This window comes from Tasmannia lanceolata, unplaced genomic scaffold (assembly GCF_043159265.1).
Source record: "Tasmannia lanceolata isolate RefF3 unplaced genomic scaffold, GAP_Taslan_0.1 ptg000025l, whole genome shotgun sequence".
NCBI lineage: Eukaryota > Viridiplantae > Streptophyta > Magnoliopsida > Canellales > Winteraceae > Tasmannia > Tasmannia lanceolata.
This window is the reverse complement of record NW_027518702.1, coordinates 1,919,932-1,943,963: the sequence shown is the minus strand read 5'-3', so window position 1 is coordinate 1,943,963 and position 24,032 is coordinate 1,919,932. Positions and strand designations below refer to the sequence as shown.

Sequence of the window (24,032 nt, the reverse complement as noted above, 5' to 3'; positions counted from 1 at the left end):
AAAACTCCATAATAATCTCCTAAAAGATCTCCCATAAGATCATCTCTCTTAATCTCCAAGGAAAGATGTTCCCTTATGCAACTTGTATTTCTTTTATCTTAAATATTAAGATATTTTAACAATCATATCTTTCCAATCTAACCCTTGATCTGTGGAAGAAATTCCATTCATTTAGGGCACTTTTACTAACAGAAATGGCGAAGGCTGCAGAGCATATGAAGAAGGTTGTTTCCGTAATTCCTGGAAATCAAGGTTGGAAGCCTAATCCTAAGGTGATTACAGTTGTATTGGGTTGGTTAGGTGATGAGGGTGATGTTGGAGAGAAGAGGATTTCGGCCGAAATTTCGGTAAAATATTAAAATAATTTAAAAAATTAAATTTCGGGGAAAAACGAAATTTCGACCGAAATAAAATACCACTTCGGGTAATGGCGATTTCGGTGTCGGTCTCCACCGAAATTTCGGTAGAAATTTAAAACCATGGATTTGAGTCATTTCACGTAAAAAAGCGTTAAACTAGGGGTGGCAAGATTGGCCGAACAAAAACCGAGCCGAAACTAAATTGAAAATTCGGTTTCGGTTTGGTAAAACCAAACTGATTCAAATTTCGGTTCGGTTCAGTTCGGGGGTCAAACCGAACTGTTGCCCCCGATTTCTAGTGAATATGAGCAAGGGGTAGCGAAATTGGCCGAAACAGAACCGAAAATTCGGTTTCAACCAAACCGATTCAAATTTAAGTTCGGTTCGGTTTGGCGTCAAACCGAACCGAAACCGAACCATTGCCGCCCCTAACTCAAAGTCTCAAGCGAGTAGTGCCATTAACATATGCCAGTGCGGATATCAGCCTTCCAAAAAAAATTATCTCTTCGTTCTTTTTCACTAAAAACCTCCGCTCAAAATCTCTCAAACCGGCTTGCTGAAAACCCTAGCTTTGGAAGGGAATGGCGAAAGATCGGAACGGATCTCTACCAGAACGAGATCGCAAGGGAGAATCTCCTTCCACGAGAGATCCTGGCCGGAAATCAAAGAGGAAAAAGGATGAAACTTCCGATTCATACGAATCTGAAGAAGCAGAAGAAAGGAGCAGAAACAAGACAAAGAGCTCGAAGAAGAGATCTAGAAGTAGTGGTAGAGATGATGAAAATTCTTACGAATCGGACGAAGAAGGAAAAGAAAGAATCAGAAGTAAGAAAATGAGCTCGAAGAAAAAATCTCGAAGTAGCGGCAAAGATGAAGAAGATTCTTATTCTTCTTCAGAATCCTCTTCTGAAGAAGAATCTTCGAGATCTAAATCGGACGGTTCCGATTCAGAGGAGAAGCGTAGGAGGAAGAGGAAGGAGAGGAGGAGGAGGAAGGAGAGAGAGTATGAGAAGGAGAGACGGCGGAGGAAGAAGGAGAAGGAGAGAAGGAGGAGGAAGGAGAGAGATGGAAAGGAGGAGGAGAAGAAAAAGAAGAAGAAGAAGAAGGATAAGGAGAAGGAGGCAGGGAAAAAGGGAGCTGTGACGAATTCGTGGGGGAAATATGGAATTATTAGAGAAACTGACATGTGGTGAGGATTCTAGGCTTTCATTTCTAGTTAATTTGCATCTTGCAATTCTTTTTGCTTCGTGTGTTTTATTTACTAGTGCCTTTTGAAATTAGGGTTCTGATTTCTTTGCTGCTAGTATAAACCATTATCCTTTTTTTTAGATATTTGAAGTTTTGTTGGCAAAATTTTGGTTCGCTAGTGTTATGTGCTAATTGGCCATAACACAAATAAAGAAAGAAAAAAGGTAGAAAAAGAGAGGGAAAGAGTTGATTCGAGGCAACCGGAATTCCTAGAGGTTCAATTCGAGAGGAATAGTGGGGCTCTCTTAAAACAAAGTTTCCTTTGTTGCTGTAGAATTCTATTTCTTCCTTATTCCATTAAATGATAGGATTTTAAATACAAACGTGCCGCTTGGCACATGCACAATGCAACCACTACCAACAAAACCACCTTAACCAACTACCACTGTTATACATGCCTACAACCCATGACTCTTAAGTCTTAACTAAACACCTATTGAAAACCATTCACACTGCATCACCTAGCACAACTTGTTGGAGGTAAAATCAGACTATCAACTGCACAACGCCATGTGGCAGCCCCCGCAAGGGCAGGACAAAGCCACTCGGATAGTCATGGAGTTGAGTGCCACTAAATCCAACAGTGCAAGGAGTCGAATGACCGACTGGACGAAGGGCCTTCGGACCATAGTCCCTCGCTCGAGTGCCGCCTCGTAAATACCGCCCGAGTACCGCCTCGTAAAGATCGCTCTCCTTCAAGTGGAGAACCCTTGGGGACTCCTTCATAGCGTAGCCACCAGGCCAGCTCACCTCCACTAACCTGGGAGATCACACAACATGCCATCACTAGGGACAAACCGTACAAGATCCAAGGATCCTGCTACCGGTGTACAATATCTATGTATCTCCTTGCCGTCATAGGAGGAGACAACGCCTCTAATCCGTCAACATCATATCACGGGCTTGACATTTTTGGCCTGCCGTACAACGTCTGTGCTGGCGCTTGCTCCAGCGATTATCATAGTGTTACGTCACTGTCACATCATGCCCAGGAATACGGAGCTCTGCCTATAAAGGGAACCCTCCACTCCACGTTCGAGGCTCTCTCTCTCTCTCTCTATCGGCTTTTGCATGCTCTTCTCCTCTCCAAGCCATTACGGCTATAGCACAATACCCAAACACCACCCCCAGGTGCGTGTATCTACTCGGACCTCCTAGCGGCCGCTCATCTACTCTCTCTCTCTCTCTCTCTCTCTCTCTCTCTGGTGTTCCGCTCTCATTCTGGTGCCTTCTTTTGACTTGAGTGTTGAAGGGTTACTTTGGAGTTCCAACTTTGGTGGTCTTAACCTTTTGTCTTTGAGGGCAGGTCACAGTCATAGGTCGAGGCAATCTCTCTCCCTGCCGTCAGAACTAGACATAAGGCGGGACCCAACGTATCAGGACCGTTCGAGCACCTGGCCCGATTCGAGCAGCATCACCACTGCTTAGTAACCACACAGCACTACCACAGTGACTCCACATTACATAACAATACCTAATAGCCACAAACAACTAATGCCACTAATATGCATGTATCAATCCCTCCCCCTTACAAACGACCTTGCCCTTAAGGTCGAATTATTGGAGAAAATGCTTTAATCCATCGTGGTCCCAATTTGTATCGGGCATAATTTTATTGAGCAACACAATTAACGTTGGACTTCCTTCTTCAAAAATAATGGCCGCAATCTTTTGAACTCCACTTTCAAAATCCGTTGTGAGCAAACTCGCAAAGAAAGATGATTTTTCATCTTTGTCGCCATCAGTTCTCGCACTTCTCTCTACACGAACACCAACTTTTTCAAGTTTCAACTTTTCATCTTCTTTGCGCATTTCGTCTGTCGCTATGTCGATTTTGTCCAAGCCTTCTGTAAATCGTCGGTGTTCTTCTATCAATTTTAAAACAAGTGTGTTGATCTTTCAAAACTCATCACGCATGGAATCCAAAATCTCCCAAGCTGTAGCCATGGCGTAGGATCGACCACTATGATACCACTTGTTACATGCCTAATTGGCTGTAACACAAATAAACAAAGGAAAGAGAGAAAAAGAGAGGTAAAGGGTTGATTCAAGGCAACCAGACCTCCTAAAGGTTCAATTTGAGGGGAATCGTGACTCTTCTAAAACAAAGTTTCATTTGCTGAAGTAGAATTCCCTTTCTTCCTCATTCTATTAAATGATAGCATTTTAAATACAAGCATGCCACTTGGCACATGCACAATGCAACCACTACCAACAAAACCACCTTAACCGACTACGACTACTATACATGCATACAACCCATGACTCTTAACTGAACACCTATTGATGACCACCATAACTCACCGACACTACATCATCTAACACCAGTACTTAGTAACCACACACCACTACCACAATGACTCCACGTTACATAACAATATCTAATAATCACACACAACTAACTCCACTAATATGCATGTGTTTTGTCAGCTTTTCGCTGTAGCCCTGAAAATGAGGCTATTTTCTGATATCAATGCATTACCTTGCAATTTTTATTGATGGATTGACTCGGCTTAGTGGGGTCAGCTCGGTTTGGCTGGCCATGTGTCATCGAGTCCTACCTCTAATTTATCATGTGGTCAAGAGAACAGAAATGTTTATAACAATCTGCATAAACAGGCTTTGTTTCACGCAAACACGGCCTTCAACACATTTTAAATGCATCACTGAGTTTCTTTAAAATTCGTCCTAAAAGCAACCTAAGTAATCAGTGTATCTTTCATTTGGTAAGAGGATTGAATGCTGATAATTTTGCGGTTAGACTAGCCACTTTTTTTCCTTATGCTCACATTGTTGTGTTTTATGTTTTTTCTTGCCATATATGAATGCAGAATGAAGTATTATTGATATCTTATTTACCATTGTTCTATATTTTGGGTGTTAATCCGTTCTTTCTCTCTATCTCTTCTTTTGTAGGAACAAACGGCCTGAGTTTACTGCATGGTTAGCAGAAGTAAAGCAGGTATCCCCTTCTTACATTGTGCCATATGGTGTATTGCATCTGTCAAGTATGTGTGATGCATTCACATTGTATTAGTAAGAAACTTCTGACAAGGGATGCTTTTATATCTTATCATAGTCAACTCTTTATCATTGCTTACTTATCCTAACCATATATACTATTATACAATCTAGTATCTCGATTCTTTGAATGATAAATCATAAATCAAACGTAGACGGTAGTTTGAAATTTGAAACATATCTTGGGAATTCTAATACTGGAGAGAACAAGTCTTTGAATGCAGTGGATAGTTGTTTTTTCTTGTTTCCAGTCTGTGTCCCTCTCTTCATTCTTATGCTCATACTTCATACCAAGCATCAACCATAGCTTGGAACTAAACAACATAAAGCCCTACAGATACCTTCAGAGCTATGTTGCATCCGTGCGGATACGGGTGTCGGAATCCGACACGAGTATCGAGTGTCGGATTCGCCAGACCTCAAAAAGAAGGATTCGTGGATTCACCAAAATATTTTAATCAATTCTCAAGTTTTATTTCTTTAACACAATAATATGACTGTAACAAGTAATATTTTGAAACTTTTAATAAGTTAAATAAACATAATATTTTATTTCCATTTCAGAAACTTACTATTAGGATGGGTAAAATTCAAAACATGCGGTAATTTTAAATTTGTGGTTGGTATTCAGAAGAAAAACAGAACAAATAGAAGAGATCTAGAGGTGTCTCAACTAATCTTGAAGTATTGGAATCCTAGATGTGTTCAACATGGATTCTTCACCCATTCAGAAGAATCCATATAACATGGCTCCAGAGGGAGTCATTGTAAACGAATTCTGAATTTGTTACTCAACATTTTTACACTTTAAATTTGGCTAGCCAAAGAATTGATATGCATTTCTGTGGTTTTATTTTGACCTGAATTCTGAACTTGTTGCATGCTTATTTTCATTTTTGCCAGTCAATTTATGTTGTTATATTTAGATCCGATGCTTTATAGTAAAATACTTTTTTACGAGGATCTCTGTTTCTGGTACAATTAATTTATAGGTAAGCCAAAAAGGACTGATAGGCATTTCTGTGGTTTTATTTTGACCTGAATTCTGAACTTATTGCATGCTCATTATCATTATTACCATCTTTTGCTAGTCAATTTATGTTGTTATATTTGGTCCGATGTTTTATAGTAAAACATTTTTTTAGGAGGATCTCTGTTTCTGGTACAATTAATTAATAGGTAGTGACATTTAATTGGAGATTGCTTCACCACTTTATAATTCCTTGGAGTTTGAACTACAGGTAAACCTAGAAAGTCTACCCAACTGGGAAGAGAAGCAAATGTTCAAGCAGTAAGGAATATAACTCTCTTTAGTTTAGTCATGTTACTATTTGAAGTATTGTTATCACTTTTCATGTCTTGAGCTTACAATTATCACTCCTGCAGGTTCATGGAGGATCATAATACAGCTACTTTCCCTTCCAAAAAGTAAGTCTCTTATCTATTTCACCTTCCATTCCTATGGCCATTTGATTTCAAATGGCCATACAAGCCATTAAAAAAAGGATACCATACTTTCTTTTTTGGTTAACACGTCTTTATCTAGTTTCATCTTCAAAATACAAACACTATAATTCCCACCACTCAAAATCTCTAAACCCTAATGCAATCCAGTTGAAAATTTCCAACCCTATTCCCTCCAATTTGAAAGTCCAAACCCCTACTTTCCTCCATTCAAAACTCCAAAATTCTACATCCTCCCTTTCGAATATCCAAAACCACATCTCTCATTTTTCGAAAACTCTAAACCCTCTTTCATACCAATCAATCACACAAATAGCCCATTCAATTTCAAGCTTCTTTTGGAACTCTAGTCTTCGCTTATCTTCCCTTTAGGACCTTAATTTTCATTAGAATACCCTAATTCTACTCCTACCTCATTTCAATCCCTAATATTGTCAACTCTATCGTCGACACACTATATTCTTTCCACCTAAATGTAGAAATCATAATTCCTCTCTCCCCTACTGTTCTTCCTCGCTAATCCTAATTCTTAAAAAAGGGGGGCGTGGGAGATGCCTTATCCATTCCAATGATTTCATCTTCCAATAACAACTTTTCTTTCTCTTCTCTTGCTAATTAGTAAATATAAAATTTTCTTATTGTAAATTTATGCTTTGGAAGGGGCACATCACAATGATTGCATGTGCCCAAGGAATATTTGATCACGTCACTTGAGTTTTTGTGGCACCTAGTGAATTTATCAAAAGTGGGGCGAGCGAATCTACCGTTAGCAAAGAAAAACACCCTTATGAGAAAATAATCCTGCATATAATGAATGTTTGTGCAAAGATCAGCTTATCAATGCGTGGTGACTTCCACTCTTACTCTCGAAGTACTTGCTCAAATACTTGAAATCTTGTATTCTCGTGATTTGTGGACTGCACTACTTGAATTGTATTCACACCAATCTTAGGCTCGTATCATGCAACTCCTTATGGAACTTCACTCCTATTGTATAGGCAATCTTTCCATTTTCTCATTTCTGATAAGAATGGTCTTTTTACCAATTAGCTGTTATCCAGATGCCTCTTGATGGACATGATAAGGTTTGTTATGTACTCTATGCTCTCGGGAGATGATTATGTCATGTTTAAAATTTCAGTTCTCACATGTGCAAGGCCACCTACATTTTTTGAGCTACATGTACTACTCCTTCAACATGAGGGCTGTCTCACATGTGCAAGGCCTCCCGCTCCCACACAACAATCAAACTCCTAGGACTCCTTTGAGACTGTCTATGCTGCTCGTTCCTCTGGTCCCGAATCTGAGGGGTCGTGGTCTAGACAACTCCTACAATCAACAATAAAGGTATGCCCCTAATCAACTACAGCAGATGTACTGCCCTAATTAGCGTCCTAGTCAACGTCATGGGTTGTCCTTCTCAAGGAGAGCTATCTCTTGGGTTTCTACCTGATCTTCTTTTTCCACATGTCCGCACCAAGCCCTTCCTATCCTCGGAGCCTAGGTTCCCCTACTCCCTCTTCACGGTCACGGTCACGGTCATGGTCACCTCAATACTCCACTGACTATCAGATTTGTGGGTATGGGAATTGTTAAGCCATGAATTACTATCATTTCTTTAATTTTCAGTACCAGTGGAACTCTTCCATGGGCCTCACCCATTAGTTGAGCGATCTTTTATTGTCTACTCCTTCGGAAGCTTCTTGGTTGTTGGATATGGGTGTTAACTCATCATTTATTTGATAATTCCGATAATTTGTCATCCGGGGTGTTCTCGAATTGTCATTGGGGATGGGTCCTCTTTACTGGTCACACGTCACTTTAGTCTTTATTTTGTCTTCCCATGCTTCTTTTCACATTCCCGATGCTTATTTTGTCCTGGGAATTTAACTTAATTCTGTACAGTGTTTAACAGGTTACATTAGTTTTACTCTTATTTTTGTGAAAGATTTGAATTCGGGGAAACTCCTTGCTAAAGGATTTTGTCAAGGCAATCTCTATCTCCTCTTAGCAATCTGCGTTGAGGAACTTCCTTCAAAAGCTCAGCAATTAAGTCTTTTCGGCATCTGCCTCTCTCTCTCTCTCAGTGTGGCATCATTGTCTCACCCTCATTAGTGATCACATTCCACTGACTTTAATGTCTAATGCTTTCATTTATATTTGTAATAAAGCTCCCAAGCATAAAACTCTGGCACAATTATCGACTCGGGAGCATCATAAATGCCGTTTTCATCATATGATGAAATAAAGAGTATTCTTTTTAGATAATTCTTTCTGATGTGTGGGGATTCGCTCTTATTAGGTCGCGTTGTTATGTTGTCTTTGTAGATGATTTACATGTTATACATGGATTTTCTTTCTCAAACTTATGTCTGATGTCTACCTTTATCGCTCCATCTTATAGCACTCTCATCAAAGATCTAAGAAGCGACGAGGATGGAGAATACAACTTCATCCCATTTAGTGAATTTTGTCATTCCCATGGCATTAATCAATAATTCTCACTCCCCAGTCCCCATCTCATTATGGAGTTGCTGAACGGAAACATTGGCATATTATTGAAGCTGGACTGTTGCAACTTGGATACCAAGACAATATGCCCTCTTAAATTTAAAGAGCAGCAAATATGAGTGAACTGTTTATGCAGCATGATCTTGAATTGAAAAGTTTAAGCAGTTATGACGGTTATGGGCGTAAGGTCACAAAGTAATAGGGCACAGGTAGAATTTTGGTTGTTGAACATGAAGGATATGGTCAATCACTTCTTTGTGCGAGAGAGATGCAAGCCACTCGAGCTCAGGTCTCATCGAAAGGTGAATTTAATGGTCTACCAATGGAAGATGGATCAGCAGTTGTTGGTAGACTATCGTTGGGCCGAGTAGCAGAGATTGGAGGAACTGTGCTAGGCAGAACTGGAACTCCCAGTTGAGGGTGGTTGGTGGGAAGTGACGAGAAGTTGAAGAGGAAAACGCATCGAAACAACGACACAGATGAGGCTAGAGAGAAGGCTGGGTGATTGGACGTGTTCCCATTGCAACTTGGTCAACTTTAAAATAAGGGTTCAATACCGGCGATGCAACAAAATCTGGTCTACAATGGATAGGAACATTGGATGTGAGAGAAATCTGGAGCAAAGATCCAGTGGAGGCAGGCATAACCGAGAAGAAAGAGAACCTCTTCCTTTAGAAGAGAAGTATCCAAGAGCCAGGGAAGACAGGGAGAATCAGGAGCGAGAGAAAGAAATGCAAGCAGAAGAAGCTAATACAGAATCAGTTCCTATCCAAACAAGCCCTGATCCAGAAGAAGTTGATGGGAGGAACTAGCCCCAAAGTGGTCAGGTGCTCTTCATACACTCGGGACATGGCTTGAAAGAATTAGTAACATGTATGGAAAGATAGCTATGTTCCAGCTCGATGCCTTTGAAGTGGCTATAATCCCCCACTAGAAGAGATTGCAGAAAGCTCGAAGGAGATGTGGATGGCAAAGTTAGGATCTCAATATGTTGATAAGGAGCTGTGGTTCACCAAGCTTGCAAATATACTTGTGGGAACTTGATGGGAAATTACTAGGGTTCCGCCTCAGTCCTGGTGTGAGGAGAATTTCAGGAAGATCGTCACGAGAATAGGCAGGGTGCTAGTGGTGGATAATTCAGCATGAGAAGGTCGTGGATACAAGTAATGAAATCTTCTCATACAATATTCGTTGGAGGCCCCAAAATCCATGCCTATTCTGATGTTAATAGATGGCAACTGTTGTTGGGTCTTGGGGAGTAACATCCGTTTTAATCCGGTGTCCTCCGGAGAAGAAGATCCAGGAGTATCCAAGGGGAAGTCCAAAGGGTTCCTCCACCTGTGCATCGTTGACCGATCGGTGGTGGAAGGAGGCTTGGTGTGTAGGTCACTCTAGAGATTGAGATGTCAGCTGTGGAACCCTTGAGCGAAGTGGATCAGCTTCGTACCAGTTTTGGAGGCTATTGGGCATTGGCTGGCAGTGATGCAAGAATCAACATCAAGGTCGATGCATCCAGACGCCTCGCAATTTTGAATCTGCTGTGCGGTGCAGATAGATAGAGTGGTCAGGGAGAAGGATGTGATTGTGAAAGAGATTATGTATTTTTTACAAGTTTCTCTCCTCATCGGAAGATATAGTTCGCCCTACGCCCGAGGGGGTGGACTTTAGCTCCTTGGAAGACAGAGTCGCTCTAGAAAAACCTTTCACAAAAGAGATGAGAATGAGGCTTTTTGCACTTGAGAGATAGCGGGTCGGGTCCTGATGGATTCTGCCTAGCTTTCATTCTTGTTGGGATTACGTCAAAGTGGATATAATCAAGTTCTTCAAAGAGCTTTATGAAAGTCTGGAGCTAGATAAAGGCATGGGGCTACATTCACCACACTGATTCTAAAAGTGAAAGGGATTTTTAACATAAGAGATTTCCGTTCTATTAGCCTAGTCGGATCTCGGATGCTTATATATGGTGTTAGCCAAAATATTGGCAGGGTGATTGAAGCGCGTACGTCCAAATCTTATATCGCCTAACCAGTCCACCTAATCAACCCATTTCCATAGCATCAATCATTGGTTCATGGTTTCTTTTACATTTTTTTCTCATTTGTCCCGAGCTAACCCGAATGCAACCCAATCCAATCTGATTTAGAAAATTCAGGTTAGACGGCTTGGGTTAGGGTTGAAAGATTTATAGGCAGGTTGGGTTGGGGATGACCATCCTAGACCGGAGGCTCAGGTTCGGATTGAGGTAATGCCACCTCGGGTTTGGCCAGGGCTGGCCACAACCCAACCCAACCCAACCTTGACCAAGTTGCACCCCTACTCATTAGGCCTCCACCAAGAAAAAAATAACAACTGATAAACAACTTTATCTCTTTGAGGTTACTCCATGATGTAGTTGTATTACTCCTATTGTTAGCTAACAGAACGTATGTTTAAAATATCGTATCTCTTGTAGACCACTAACCATAGTTAATCACATCCACTTAATGTAAACTAACAAGTAATATAAACGCCTTACTTATCCCAATAAATAGAAAGTGCATAAATTTAGGAGTGATGAAGTTTAGAATGGTGGGTTCCGACAAATAGGGCAGGCCCCGCCGATGATGAGCCACTCATCAATGCATAAGCTATGGAAGTAGTCCCCGAGCAACAGGACCTTAAGATTGGGCCGTGACTTTTGGAGGTGGTTGTGGGACAGGATTGCCTCTGCCCTGCACTGCCATTTGTTGAAGTTGTTGCCAACGCCAACAGAGGTAACATTATGCAAGGGCAATTATAATGCCCAGGACAATTGCTCAAATCATAACCACCTTAGTTGAAATTTGGGTATGACTTAATCCTCTTGTGGGCGATGATGGAACATGCTTAAAATGCCTACATTTTGACTTCAAATGCGAAAACATTGTCATCCTCTTCAAAGAGTAAAACCTTGCAATTATTAGGAAAATTTTGTTTTAAAAAAACGAATGAAATATTTTTTGTAAAAACTAAACATAATAATTAAAATGTCATCATGGCCTGATATATTAAAGGAGAAATAATACAGATAGAAGATTGTTGTACATAATAATTAAAATATCATCATGGTCCGATATATTATAGGAGAAATAATACAGATAGATGATTCAACAACATTAGTTAACCAAGATAGAAGAACTAATGCATTCATCGGTTAACTTATGTTATTGAATTAATTTATATGGATTCATCTGTCCAAAATAAAAGTATTAGAACTCATTGTTAATAATGAATTCATTACCAGTAACATTCTCAACAACGAGTCCTTTTATCTTGCTAAGATAAAAGTATCAGACATTGGGATTACTTAGATAAAAAAATTGACAATTAGTATCAGTATGGCTTCATGCCTGGACGATCGACTATGGAAGCTATCTTCTTGATTATGCGATTAACGGAGAGATTTAGAGAAAATAAAAAGAGCCTTCATATGGTTTTCATTGATTTAGAGAAAGCGTATGAGAGGGTTTTCAGGAGTGTTATGTGGTGGGTCCTCGAAAGGAAAAAAGTGCCTACTAAATATGTTGATATAATTAAGGATATGTACAAAAAAGACCTTCATATGGTTTTCATTGATTTAGAGAAATCGTATGATGGGGTTCTCAGGAGTTTTATGTGGTGGGTCCTCGAAAGGAAAAAAGTGCCTACTAAATATGTTGATATAATTAAAGATATGTACAATGGAGCAGTAACTAGTGTCAGAACTACGGATGGCACGTCTAATGAGTTTCCAATTACAATAGGACTGCACCAAGGATCAGCTTTAAGTCCTAATCTTTTTACTCTAGTTATGGATGAACTTATGGAGGGTATCCAGGACGAGGTGTCGTAGTGTATGTTATTTGTAGATGACATAACATTAATTGACAAAACCAAAGCAGGAGTTAATGCTAAGTTAGAGTTATGGAGAACTACTTTGGAATCCAAAGGTTTTAGACTGAGCAGGACTAAGACCGAGTATATGGAGTGCAACTTTAGTAATGTAAGGAGGTGGGGCGAGGATGTAGTAAATATGACTGGACAGGAGGTACCTAAGAGGAATATCTTTCGCTTTCTTGGTTCAATCCTACATAAGGAAGGAGAGATTGAAGAAGATGTTAACCATAGAATAAGAGCAGGTTGGTTGAAGTGGAAGCATGCTTCAGGAGTTCTGTGCGATCGTAAAATACCTACCAAGTTGAAGGGAAAGCTTATAAGACAACTGTGAGGCCAGCCATGCTGTACGGCTCAGAATGTTGGGCCACCAAGAAGCAACATGTGCATAAGAGGAGTGTAGCAGAGATGCGAATGCCTAGATGGATGTGCGGCCACACTAGGTTAGATCGAATTAAAAATGAAGACATCCGTAAAAAGGTGGGGGTGGTACCAATTGAGGAGAAGATGAGAGAGCACCGCTTAAGATGGTTTGGGCATATTCGACGTAAGCCTTTGGATGCTCCAATAAGAAGAAGTGACTCGTGCCAAGTTGATGGAGTAAAAAGGGGTAGGGGCAGACCGAAAACAACTTGGGTAGAAACAATGAGGAAAGACTTGAGGCTAGGAACATAACAGGGAACATGACCCTGGATAAGATAGAATGGAAGAAAATGATCCATGTTGACGAACCCATCTAGTGTCAGGATTAGACTTAGTCAATTTGAGCCGGGTAGATCCTTTCACCTTCTTCATGAAAATTTTCTAAAGGATTCATTAGCTAACCCCAACTAGTAAGGCATAGTTGAGTTGTAGTATCTACATAGATTAATATTGTCAAGATATTAATTGGAGCCATGAGACATTGGGATTATTTATATGACTTGACTTCTTAAATATCCTGATTAAATAGAAAAAAATAACAGAAACAAGTGGGTACGTCATTCTTCTCCGTAAATAATCCTAATTAACTAGAAAAAAATTACAGGAACAAGTTGGTAACTCGTTGGCCTCTTTTGCTTCTCTATGATGGTGACAATCCGGCGGTTGTCATCGTGTAAATCAGGATATTAGTTCTTTTATCTTGGTTGACTAATGTTGTTAAATCTTTTATCTGTATTATTTCTCCTTTAATATATCGGATAATGATGATATTTTAATTATATTGTTCAACAATCTTCTATCTGTATTATTTCTCCTTTTAATATATCAGACCATGATGATATTTTAATTTTTATGTTTAGTTTTTGCATGAAATATTTTATTCGTTGCTTTTAAACAAAATTTTCCTAATAATTGTAAGGTTTTACTCTTTGAGGATGATAACAATGCTTTTGCATTTAAAGTCAAAACGTAGGCATTGTAAGCATGCTCCATCTTCGCCCATAAGAGAATTAAGTCACACCCAAATTTTAATTATGGTGGTCATGATGGGAGCGGTCGTCCTAGGCAATATAATCGCCCTTTCATATACGTACGTTGGCGTCAGCAACAACAACTTCAACAAATGGCAGCGTAGGGCAGAAGCAATCATGTTCCACAACTAGGGGTGTAAATGGATATTCGGAAATTCGATTACCGTCCGCATCCGAATCCGTTTAAAGCGAATATTATCCGAATCCGTTTCAAGCGGATATTATCCGAATCCGTTTATGAGATATCCGGCTCTTAGCGGATGCGAATCTGGTGAATGGTATATCCGATCCGTTTAACATCCGAATCCGAGAAGTAAATCCTTTTTATTTATTATTAATAATATCATTAATATTTATTTTTAGTAATGACACACTATCTTTTGTTTCTATAAGAAAAGTGAATATTCTTTTTAGAAAACTACAAATAAAAACAAAAATAGCCCAAACCCATTCCATCATATACAAAAAAAAAAGGAAAAACCCAAAGACCACTACCAACACTATCATCCATCCCCATCGCCTCCCTCTCTCTCTCTCTCTCTCTGCCTTTGTTTTAAAAGGAAGAAGAGGATCTCATATATTTTAGGGTTTGAGAGTTAATTTTGTGAAGAGAATGTAGAGGTCTAGTTTTAGGGTTTGGAAAATTCATTCGAGTAAGTAGGAGAAAAAAGATAAAGTGCTGCAATAAAATGTTCGAATTTACCGGATAAACGAATACGGATAATATCCGAATTCGAACAATATCCGACGGATACAAATTCGGTAATAGATATTAAATATCCGGCGAATCCGAATTCGGATAGTGTATACTGTAATCGAATTTGGATATAGCCATATCCGCTCCGAATTCGATCCGTTTACACCCCTACCCACAACCATCTCTAAACGTCACTGCCAAAGTTCAAGGTCCTGTTGCCTGGGGGCTCTTTCGATAGCCTATGCATTGATGAGTGGTTCATCATCGACAAGGCCTGCCTTATTTGTCGGAACCCACCACTCTAAACTCCATCACTCTTAAATTTATGCATTTTCTCTTATTGGAATAATTGAGGTATTTATATTATGGGTTAGTTTACATTAATTGGATGTGATTAACTATGGTTGGTAGTCTACAAGAGATACGATATTTTGATCATACGTTTTGTTAGCTAACAATAAGAGCAATACAACTAAATCATATAGTAACCTCAAATTGATATAGTTGTTTATCAATCGTTATTTTATTTTATTTTGGTGAAGGCCTAATGAGTAGGGGTGCAACTTGGCAAGGTTGGGTTGGGTGTTGGCCAAACCCGAGGTGGCATTACCTCAATCCTAATCCTCAGGTCTAAGAGGGTCATCTCTAACCTAACCCACCTATGAATCTTGCAACCCTAAGCCAAGCTGTCTAACCGGGTTTTCTAAATCAGGTTGGGTTGCATTTGGGTTAGCTCAGGACAAACGAGAAAAAATGAACCTATGATTGATGCCACGGAAACGGGCTGCCTAACCAGGAGTGGAATTAAACAAATCCCTACACACCACACGACATTGGGTGGGGTAGTTTTGCCATTTTAAGAAAAAAGCAAAAAAATAAAAATAAAAGTAGTTGTTAACGTGTGAAGAGGCTATTTACTTGTTCCATACTCAGGTTCCCAATTCGGTTGCCATATCATTTTTCTTTTGAAAATCACAATAGAATTAAAGGGTGCCCTAACCCAACCTAATAGGAAAAGGCCAACCTAACCAGGGCTGAAATTGTGTTGAGGTGAGCATGCCCCAGATTGCACCCCTACTATTATGGTGGCCAAAGATGAGCGTTCAATGTGTTCTCCACGGCATTTGACAAGAATTATGATTTTCATCCGGATCCATCGACCCGATCACATAAACAATGCAAAAGTAGTGTGCACAATTTAGGAAGGAGCTCAACGACTCTTGTTCTTTGCATTTTCCACTATAAAACTAAACATTGAATACACAGGTAAATAGGGTGCCAATACGGCATGAAGGGAAAGTATCCATCACCCTTGGAGATTTGCCACCTAGGTTAGGGCCTAAGACCCCTAATTAACTCTGTTTTAAGCATGGTCTTCACAGGATTCTGAGTAAGGGATATGGTTACATTCGGGGAAGGTGTTAGGCACCCCTCATGCCCAGGTAAACCGGGTCTCTTGACTTGACTTGGCGGATATAGGAAAACTTTAGCAAAGTTGGTTTTTAAAACACTTGTTACAATAGGGCTTATTCTCAGGGTAGTGATTTAAACAAAAAGTGAAAAGAGAGTGGAGAGAAGAGAAAGTGGTTTTTTTGCTCCAAATGGGGTAGAGGATTTCTGCTATATGACTCGGGGCTATTGGATCCCCGAATCCTATAACTACTGTCGCCCCGGAAAAGTAAATGTAATGCAGAAAGCAAAAAGAAAGCCACCGGACCTCCAAACCATATAGCTATCCTCAATCTAGATATTACGGCATGTAAATGACTAAAAGTAAATGACAGAAAGTAAAGAAATGGGTTCAGTTCTCTCCGTTTCTCCAACATCGTAGGAGTATAAACTCACTTCTCTACCTCTCCTGACCTATAGTGGGGCCCGAGATATTACATTCAATTATTTTCAAAGTAAGTTGCGAGTAAGAAATTTGGTAAAGTACTCTTTCAAAAAAAAAAATGGTAAAGTCTTGGAAGAATTTTATGTTATTTCACAAAAACTCGGGAAACACAAGGTTTTGAAATCACAAAATTTTTCGTTTTCCCCATTTATTCAAAATTTTATGATATTTTTAGGATTGTGAAGATGTTTATTTATTTTTATTGTTATATTGAATAATATGATTGGGAAAATGTTAGAGCCATTTGTGACATTGATGGCACTACTGTGGACTGTAAGGACTTGATAGTCAATTAGATGGAAATCCTATGCTTATTTTATTGATGCAAACCTTTAAAGTTTAAACCATATCACAGCCCACAAGATGATTTAATTATTGATAAAGTTTACTTAGCACCAACATAATCTAGATTAGACGGCCTAGAATATGAATCCATCATATTCTCTTACGTTTCAAAAGTTTTTTTTTTTTTTTCTTTTGGAAATTGTTATAAACATTATAATGATCATTCAATTTGTTTCAATTATACTTGGGAAAAATGATTTTAATATTTATCCATCCTTGCAGATATTATGGTTTAGATGCCTATCACCGGAGGATGGTAGCCAAAGAAATGAAAAAAGGTTTGAAGAACGTTGGAAAAACTGAGCGCACAATATTCAATGATGAAGAACAGCGTCGGTATGTTTTAGTGGCATTTAATGTCATTTCCCATGAAAACAGAAGTTACAAACTGCATCTTTTATTGAACTGTAGATTATTATAAAGAACACTGGTTTCCATGGTTCATTTGTAAATTTTAAAATAAATTTAGTTTGCTTGATGTTTTTATTTTGTTTTTGTTACTGTCAATACATTGTTCCGCATTTAAAGTTCATACTGTCATTTTTATCGCCAACAAGGTTTTCTGCTTCAGGTTCTGAGGTCAATAGGACACCTTAAAATCCGGTAAGTATTGTTGATATGCCTTAGATGTTATGTTACATGAGTACGAGTAGGAGTGCCAGAATGCGACACAGGTGTCCAATATGGTGATCCTCGAGAAAAAGGATTAGTGGATTCAGCAATATATTTTAATCAATTCTAAATTTTAATAGTTTTACGTAATAATATTGTTATAACAGGGTTATATATTGGGAATTTTATGTCTCACGGAATCCATATAAGTGTTGGAATCTGACAAGTGTTTGACACTGGTACTTCACCCATGATGACATTGGTCGCCATGCCAAGGAGTGGTGGATGAAGTTGGAGAGTCGACAACACACATGGAAGCAACTGCCAATTACCCTTTAGGAAGAGATGCGGAACCAATTGATGAAATAATATTTGTCAAGATCCTTTCAGAGAGGTGAGTTAATATTTAAATGTTTTGAAACAATCTAATATTGGGAGATCCAAAGGAAGAAATTGAGAAGAAAAGAACAGTCCACACAGATGACCAGAAGAAGATGACAAGAGATCAGCCAATAGTGAGATTCAGGACAGAGTGGTGGATTTCCCTGTTCACTTCCAGCATGTCAAGAGATCAGCCAATAGTGATCTGGATAGATTAGACCGGGATCGGGAGGGTGTCTTTGGAGATCTTTGACTTCCTCCTTGAGGCCTTTGTTGTTGTTTTTTTCCCTATTGTAGTTTTTCTGTTTTTTGCTGTTTCCCTTCTCTGATTTGACCGTCTCGGTTGTGGGATTCTCTCTTCTTTTTAATAATCCTGTTCTCTATCGTTCACAAAAGGGCCACTTGAAATTGCATGACACCATGTCACTTAAACTTAAGTGACCATTGTGGGCCACTGTGCAACAAAAAGAGGCCTTGTTTGATTAGGAGACTTATTAGTAGGACTTTGAGTGCCCTTGTAATGAGAGGATAGGAGACCTAGTTTGACGAAGTCCTAGTTTATGTGGCAATTTATGATTGGTTATTATTGATAGATGCATAGTAGGATAAGAATTTTAAAGCCCCCACCTTAGAATTTTCATGGAGCTTGTATGTCCTATAAATATGTAAGGTCTTTTGGCCTTAAAACATTATTGAATAAAGATTTGAACTTGGATAGCCTGGGAGCGGAGGAGATGTGGAATGCTGAGGATCAGTGTTCAGAGGTGCAATGATCTAAAGAAAAATGCCCGGTGCATGGAAACAAGCAGGAGTGGAGGACTGGCGATTGGAGTTTTCACGATTGTGGTCTCATAATTTCCTAGTTTTGAAAGTTCTATTTCCGATGTTAACCTCATTTAAATGTTGGCATTCCGAATGAGCTTGATATCAAAGAAGTTTGGATGCTCCTGGTAAGTATGAAGAAGAAAAAACCGATGCCTTGGCTTCACTCAACTTTGGGGATTAGGCTGGACTGACGATGTAGTTCTTGCGCCTGCACAAATTTTAGGTGGAAATTCGCAGGTGCTATCCTCAGGCAAATATACCTAATAAGTTGGCTAAAGATGGTGATCTGAGTAGCACTTCCCTTAGTATTGGAAGCTTTCCACTGCTTCAAAGTGCTTCACATGGTTTTGCAAACCCTATTCAGAAAGATCTTGGAGGAGAAATTTGGCCTAACGGTGGAGCTTGTCGTGCTCCCTACCACAACACCATGATTGTGGACGGAGTTATAACTAGAACCAGGCGTGTATTCCTTCGTTTCTGCTTAATCCGAAAACCAAGTGAAGTTTTTGTCAGGGTTTGCGTCTTGGTGAACGTGTGGAGCCCTATATTTGATCACCACTTTCGTGAAGTTGAAAAAAAAAATAGTGAAAGGTTAAGCAAGAAGTTTAGACCGGCGAGGCAGAGGGGAGCAATTTGCTGATAGTATCTTTCATCGGGCAACATGAAGGAGTTATTGGGCCGGGCCAAATTCTTAGGATCAGTCAAGACATTTTGAGGGTGCTGTTATGCAAATAGCTTTCCTACCATCAATCAAGTCCAAAAAGGGTTCAATGATCAGGATCTTAAGCAAAGGATTGGAAGCATAGGAATCCACCATTAGGCAAAGGATCTAATGGTTCGATACGATTTTGAGTCCAACATTAGGTTTAGGGTGGAAAATAGGAGGGGCATTAGTTTTGGGAGGACCAGTGGTTAGGTGAGGGTCCTTTATGCCATGCATTCTTGAAGCTTTACATACTTGGTAGCCATTGAGGGATCAAAATTTGTGATTAGGGTTATGTGAGAGGGATTGATCATTTTTTTGGACATTCCTTTTTGGATAAATCTCAAGCAATCCGAAATTGATAGCCTTGCGACGCTTCTCTGTGACACAGATGTGGACCATGTCTCTCCTAGTAGGGGTGATGACCGTATTTGGGATCTCCTTATATTCTCTATAAAAAATTGTTCAAACTCTCTCTCTCTCTCTCTCTCTCTATAGGTAAGCTGGAATTGAACCTCCGACCTCTAGGTCAAAGAACAAAGCCTAAAATTGTTCAAACTCATCACGGATGGTCCGAGCCAAAGTTACCGGGATCGCCCTCCCACCCTCTGACTAAGGGTGGCAAAATCAACCGAACCGAAAATTCGGTTTCAGTTTGGTTAAACCAAACCGATTCAAATTTCGGTTCGGTTTCAGTTCGGTAGAACCAAACCGATGGTTGGTTCAGTTAGGTTTCGATTCGGTTCGGACAATGATAAATGCGCCCCTTTTCATAGGAAAATGATAAATGTGCCCCTTTTCATCTGTTCGGTTTGGAGTGTATGTTTGGTTTGGTTTGGAGTGTTTCGGTTCGATGTCAGTTTGAAGGTAAGTATGTCGGTTCGGTTTCGGTTTGGGGGTCAAACTGAACCGAAACCGAACAGTTGCCACCCCTACCTCTGACCCGTGATTCGGGGTCGCTGATCCTAGACATGGGTCATTTTCGACCTGGATCACAAAAAATGGCAATCCGCAGGAAAGGGAGAGGTGCATAGAGAGAGAGAGAGAGAACCAAAAAACAACTCTCATTCCCAGCTTTAATCTAATCATACCTCATTGGAGGTCGGGAAAAAGAAAGGGGGGGTAGGGGGGGAGAAAGGGGGAAACAGAACCAAAAAACAACTCTCCTTCCCAGCTTTAATCTAATCATACCTCATTGGAGGCCGGGAAAAAGAAGAAATTGGGAAAAGGTAAAGAGACTAAACTGAAACTTGTTCCGACAAACTTCCACTGAAGATCGCCAATCGAAATACAAATAGTATTGTAAAACCTCCTTCCGTACTTCCTTGCTTTTGCATAGAGAGAGGGGGGTTTGTAAATGACATAAGAGATGAGGGAATAGGGAAACGTGGAAGGAATGCAACCACCTAAAAATCCTAAACAAAAAATCCGACCACAAACCTACTGATATTGACACTACAAGTTTTAACCTCTTTTTTAAAGAGTTGTCAAATGGTATTGCCTTTCCCAAAAACTGATATTGGCACTACAAGTTTTAATCTCTTTTTAAAATAACTGTCAAATATGATTCCCTTTCCCAAAAACTGTCAGCAACCACTAGTTGATATGCTTGAACGTCATATTTAAGATAAGGCCTAACAATGCTTTAGCATCTCTTGGTATGACATTAAACTAGAGAGAGCACCAGAGCGACCCGGATTAGCGCTCCAAACCGACCCGCGACCCCATATAGCGAACCAACTTAGCCTACGCTCATCGTACTGCGTACCAAGATACCATCGTACCCCGTACCCGTTCCCGTACCACGTACCGGAACAAACCGCTTTCCAGGTAACCTTGGTCTGAGCATTGATCGCCTATTGCTAAGGCTTGGAAGCCATTGAGCCCTTCTAGGGTTGCCGCCTTTTCTTGGGCGATGGAGTTGACTAAGATTAATCCGTGTGAGGGTTGAAAAAATAGATTTTTTTTGTAGGTGAAAAGGCAGATTTTTTTTGTTGAAATGGTTGAAAAAACAGAGATTTCTCCTTGCTAGCCATTTATTTATTTTATTTTTTTTGCAAGGACGTTGATGAAACTATGATCACTCGTTGCTTCATTCTCCACACGTGCATAACCTTTGGATGTAGTTGTGGGGGGCATTGTCATGACCTTATTGGGGGGTCAGGTTCCTTTGGCTGGGATGAGAAATAACTTTGATCAATTATGTCTTATGTTGTGATTTGGAATTTGTGGGAGGAATGAAATTATGAAACTTCTAGAAATGTTTGCAAAACAATTGGAAGGAGACTCATTGAAACAACGATTGACATTAACCATTGGCTCTTCATAAACTCAATATCAATGGCACCCCAATCAGTCTCTTTCTCCATAATTGGAAATCCATTGCAGTAATTTAACAATCAAACTCTAAGGTGATCGATGGTGCAGAAGGCCAGAAGCAAACTTTCAAAAAATTTATCCCTAGATCTTCGAACCAAGCACGAAATCACGTAGATTGCCACTCGTAAACCAAGATTGGATTGGATGGAGTGAAAGACAATCGATACTCCTAAGGATTTTTTTACGTACATCACTAGGGCGTTCACCTGTTAGATCTCAAGCCAGATGAAGATGAATGACAGATATCAAAGCTGGATACTCATGACAGATATCAAAGCTCAGGGAAAGAGGAGTGGAGGGTTCTCACCTTCTCTACATTCGTTGGAATGAATCCCATAATTCATATTTATAGAAAATAGAGACCCTAATCATAATTACACTCACTCAAATTATTAGGAATTCTAACTATATCTCCAAAATCTCTACACATCAGGGGCATCATTGTAATTAACTTTTCTCCTGGTAATTACAAGTATGCTATCAGTAAACAAATACCTTTAATATTTAATATATTCACAATAATGCCACAATCTGTTAAATGTTAAATATCAATGTACTTTCCAATCAAACCGATAACATATACTAAACGCTAATTACCTCCCGACAAAGCATCCAACTCCGATCCTTCATTCTGAGACCTAAACAGGTGAGACCTCCGGAATTGAGCATCCTCGCAATGCTGAGAGCCCCGTACAGCCATACCAAATCTCCATCTAATCAGCACGACAACATTCCAATTCCATATATATATCGAAGCTACTCAGCTCCAATCCGACACGAGCTAATAACTCAGAGCCTCCATCCACTGCAACACACTTATTAGTTCATCGAGTAAACAAATGTTTCACAAACCTCTTTTTACAAAATTAGTATATTTTACTAAATAAATATATTTAGAAATCAGTTTGCAAATTTTTGATAAAGCACTGAGACACCATCAGCAGATACGAAGACATTAGTGTGCCGTGACCACCTTATCACGATCTTAGATCGGCGATCAGTTCCACAAAGGTCGCAATATAATATCACGAAATCTTTTCCAAGCACTAATGTCATTTCGTATCAGTCTAAATGCTATCCCAGGAATGCTCCGACTGATTGAATCGATCACTAACATAGGTAATCATGACAAAGTAGAGGTCACCAAATTTCAATTTCCTAACAAGTTGAAGGGGGTTGCTAAGGGCAAAAGGCCACCTACAAGACTGGATTCTCACAGGGTAACAAGAATAGGGATTAATCTTGTGCCTGCAGGTGCTGTTCTACAGCATGTGGTATGATACACATATTGTGGTATAATTCCAGAAAGCTTCGAGCAATCTCGAACTAGGTGTCGCCCAATTTCACCATGCAGGATAAGTCCTAATCGACTCAGGTCATCTGACCAATCTCAGATACCCCATCCTGGCATATTAATATGCATTCATTCATCCTAATCTCCTGAGGAATCAAAGCAGCTTATCAACTACGTGTGATCAGGCTCATCCCACTCAACGGAGATGGTCTCGCTGTGCGAGTAGCAAAACAGCCTGTGGACGATCATTAATTAATTACTCATTAACTTAATTAATTGTCCTAGTTCATTAGTGGGTGCTATGAGCTGGTAGTAATCATGTTCCTCCCACTTTTGCCCGAGGAGGCCAACATATTCTTCAATTGGTAAATTGCCTTGCTGCATATTTGCAATCTCCATATATAACTGGTAATTCGGGCTCAATCCTCTACATGAGAGTTGATTCTAGCTACAAGTTTCCATACATCCTTCGCAATTTTCAAAGAAATCAAACTTCTAATATTGGGTTCCAAATTTAAAAGCCATGGCATAGCATTAAGGTCCTCTCTTTTACGATCATCATTGACTGAATCATCTTCTAGTAGTTCTTTAACCTTCCCGGTTGTATAACCCATAGTTGCTAGAGTGGGAAACGAGTGCAAGAAGCGATGCGGGAAGCGAGGGGTTTAGAAAATAGAAAATGTGGGAAGCGAAAAGATTTAAAGAAAACAAAGAGAATGTGTGGGAAGCATCGTTGAAAGTCAACATGAAACCTCTAATAAGCCTCATTGGAAGCCAAAAAAAAAAAAAAAAAACAAAGCAATACAAGCATTGTATGAGCACGGAAAGGGGGATATTGTGTGGGCCTTCTTGAGTCCTATTGGGGTGGAAGGAAATTTGTATGAGCACGGAAAGCAAGCAAGAGGTTGAAGAAAAATGGGATCCTCCACCTGCAGGCCATCTAGAGCTAAATTT

The 24,032-nt window shown here is 39.7% G+C and overlaps 1 protein-coding gene across 1 annotated transcript in view; it reads left to right on the top strand.

Annotated features, from left to right (window-relative positions):
* The first annotated feature begins 840 nt into the window (after window positions 1–840).
* Window positions 841–24,032, top strand: part of LOC143858059 (uncharacterized) — a 29,878-nt gene continuing 6,686 nt past the window's right edge. The window contains exons 1-5 of the mRNA XM_077368650.1: window positions 841–1,548; window positions 4,524–4,569; window positions 5,870–5,919; window positions 6,015–6,056; window positions 17,107–17,220. Of these exons, the coding sequence (XP_077224765.1) occupies window positions 941–1,548; window positions 4,524–4,569; window positions 5,870–5,919; window positions 6,015–6,056; window positions 17,107–17,220 (860 nt within the window). The 5' untranslated portion in view covers window positions 841–940. The remainder of the gene's footprint in view (window positions 1,549–4,523; window positions 4,570–5,869; window positions 5,920–6,014; window positions 6,057–17,106; window positions 17,221–24,032) is intronic.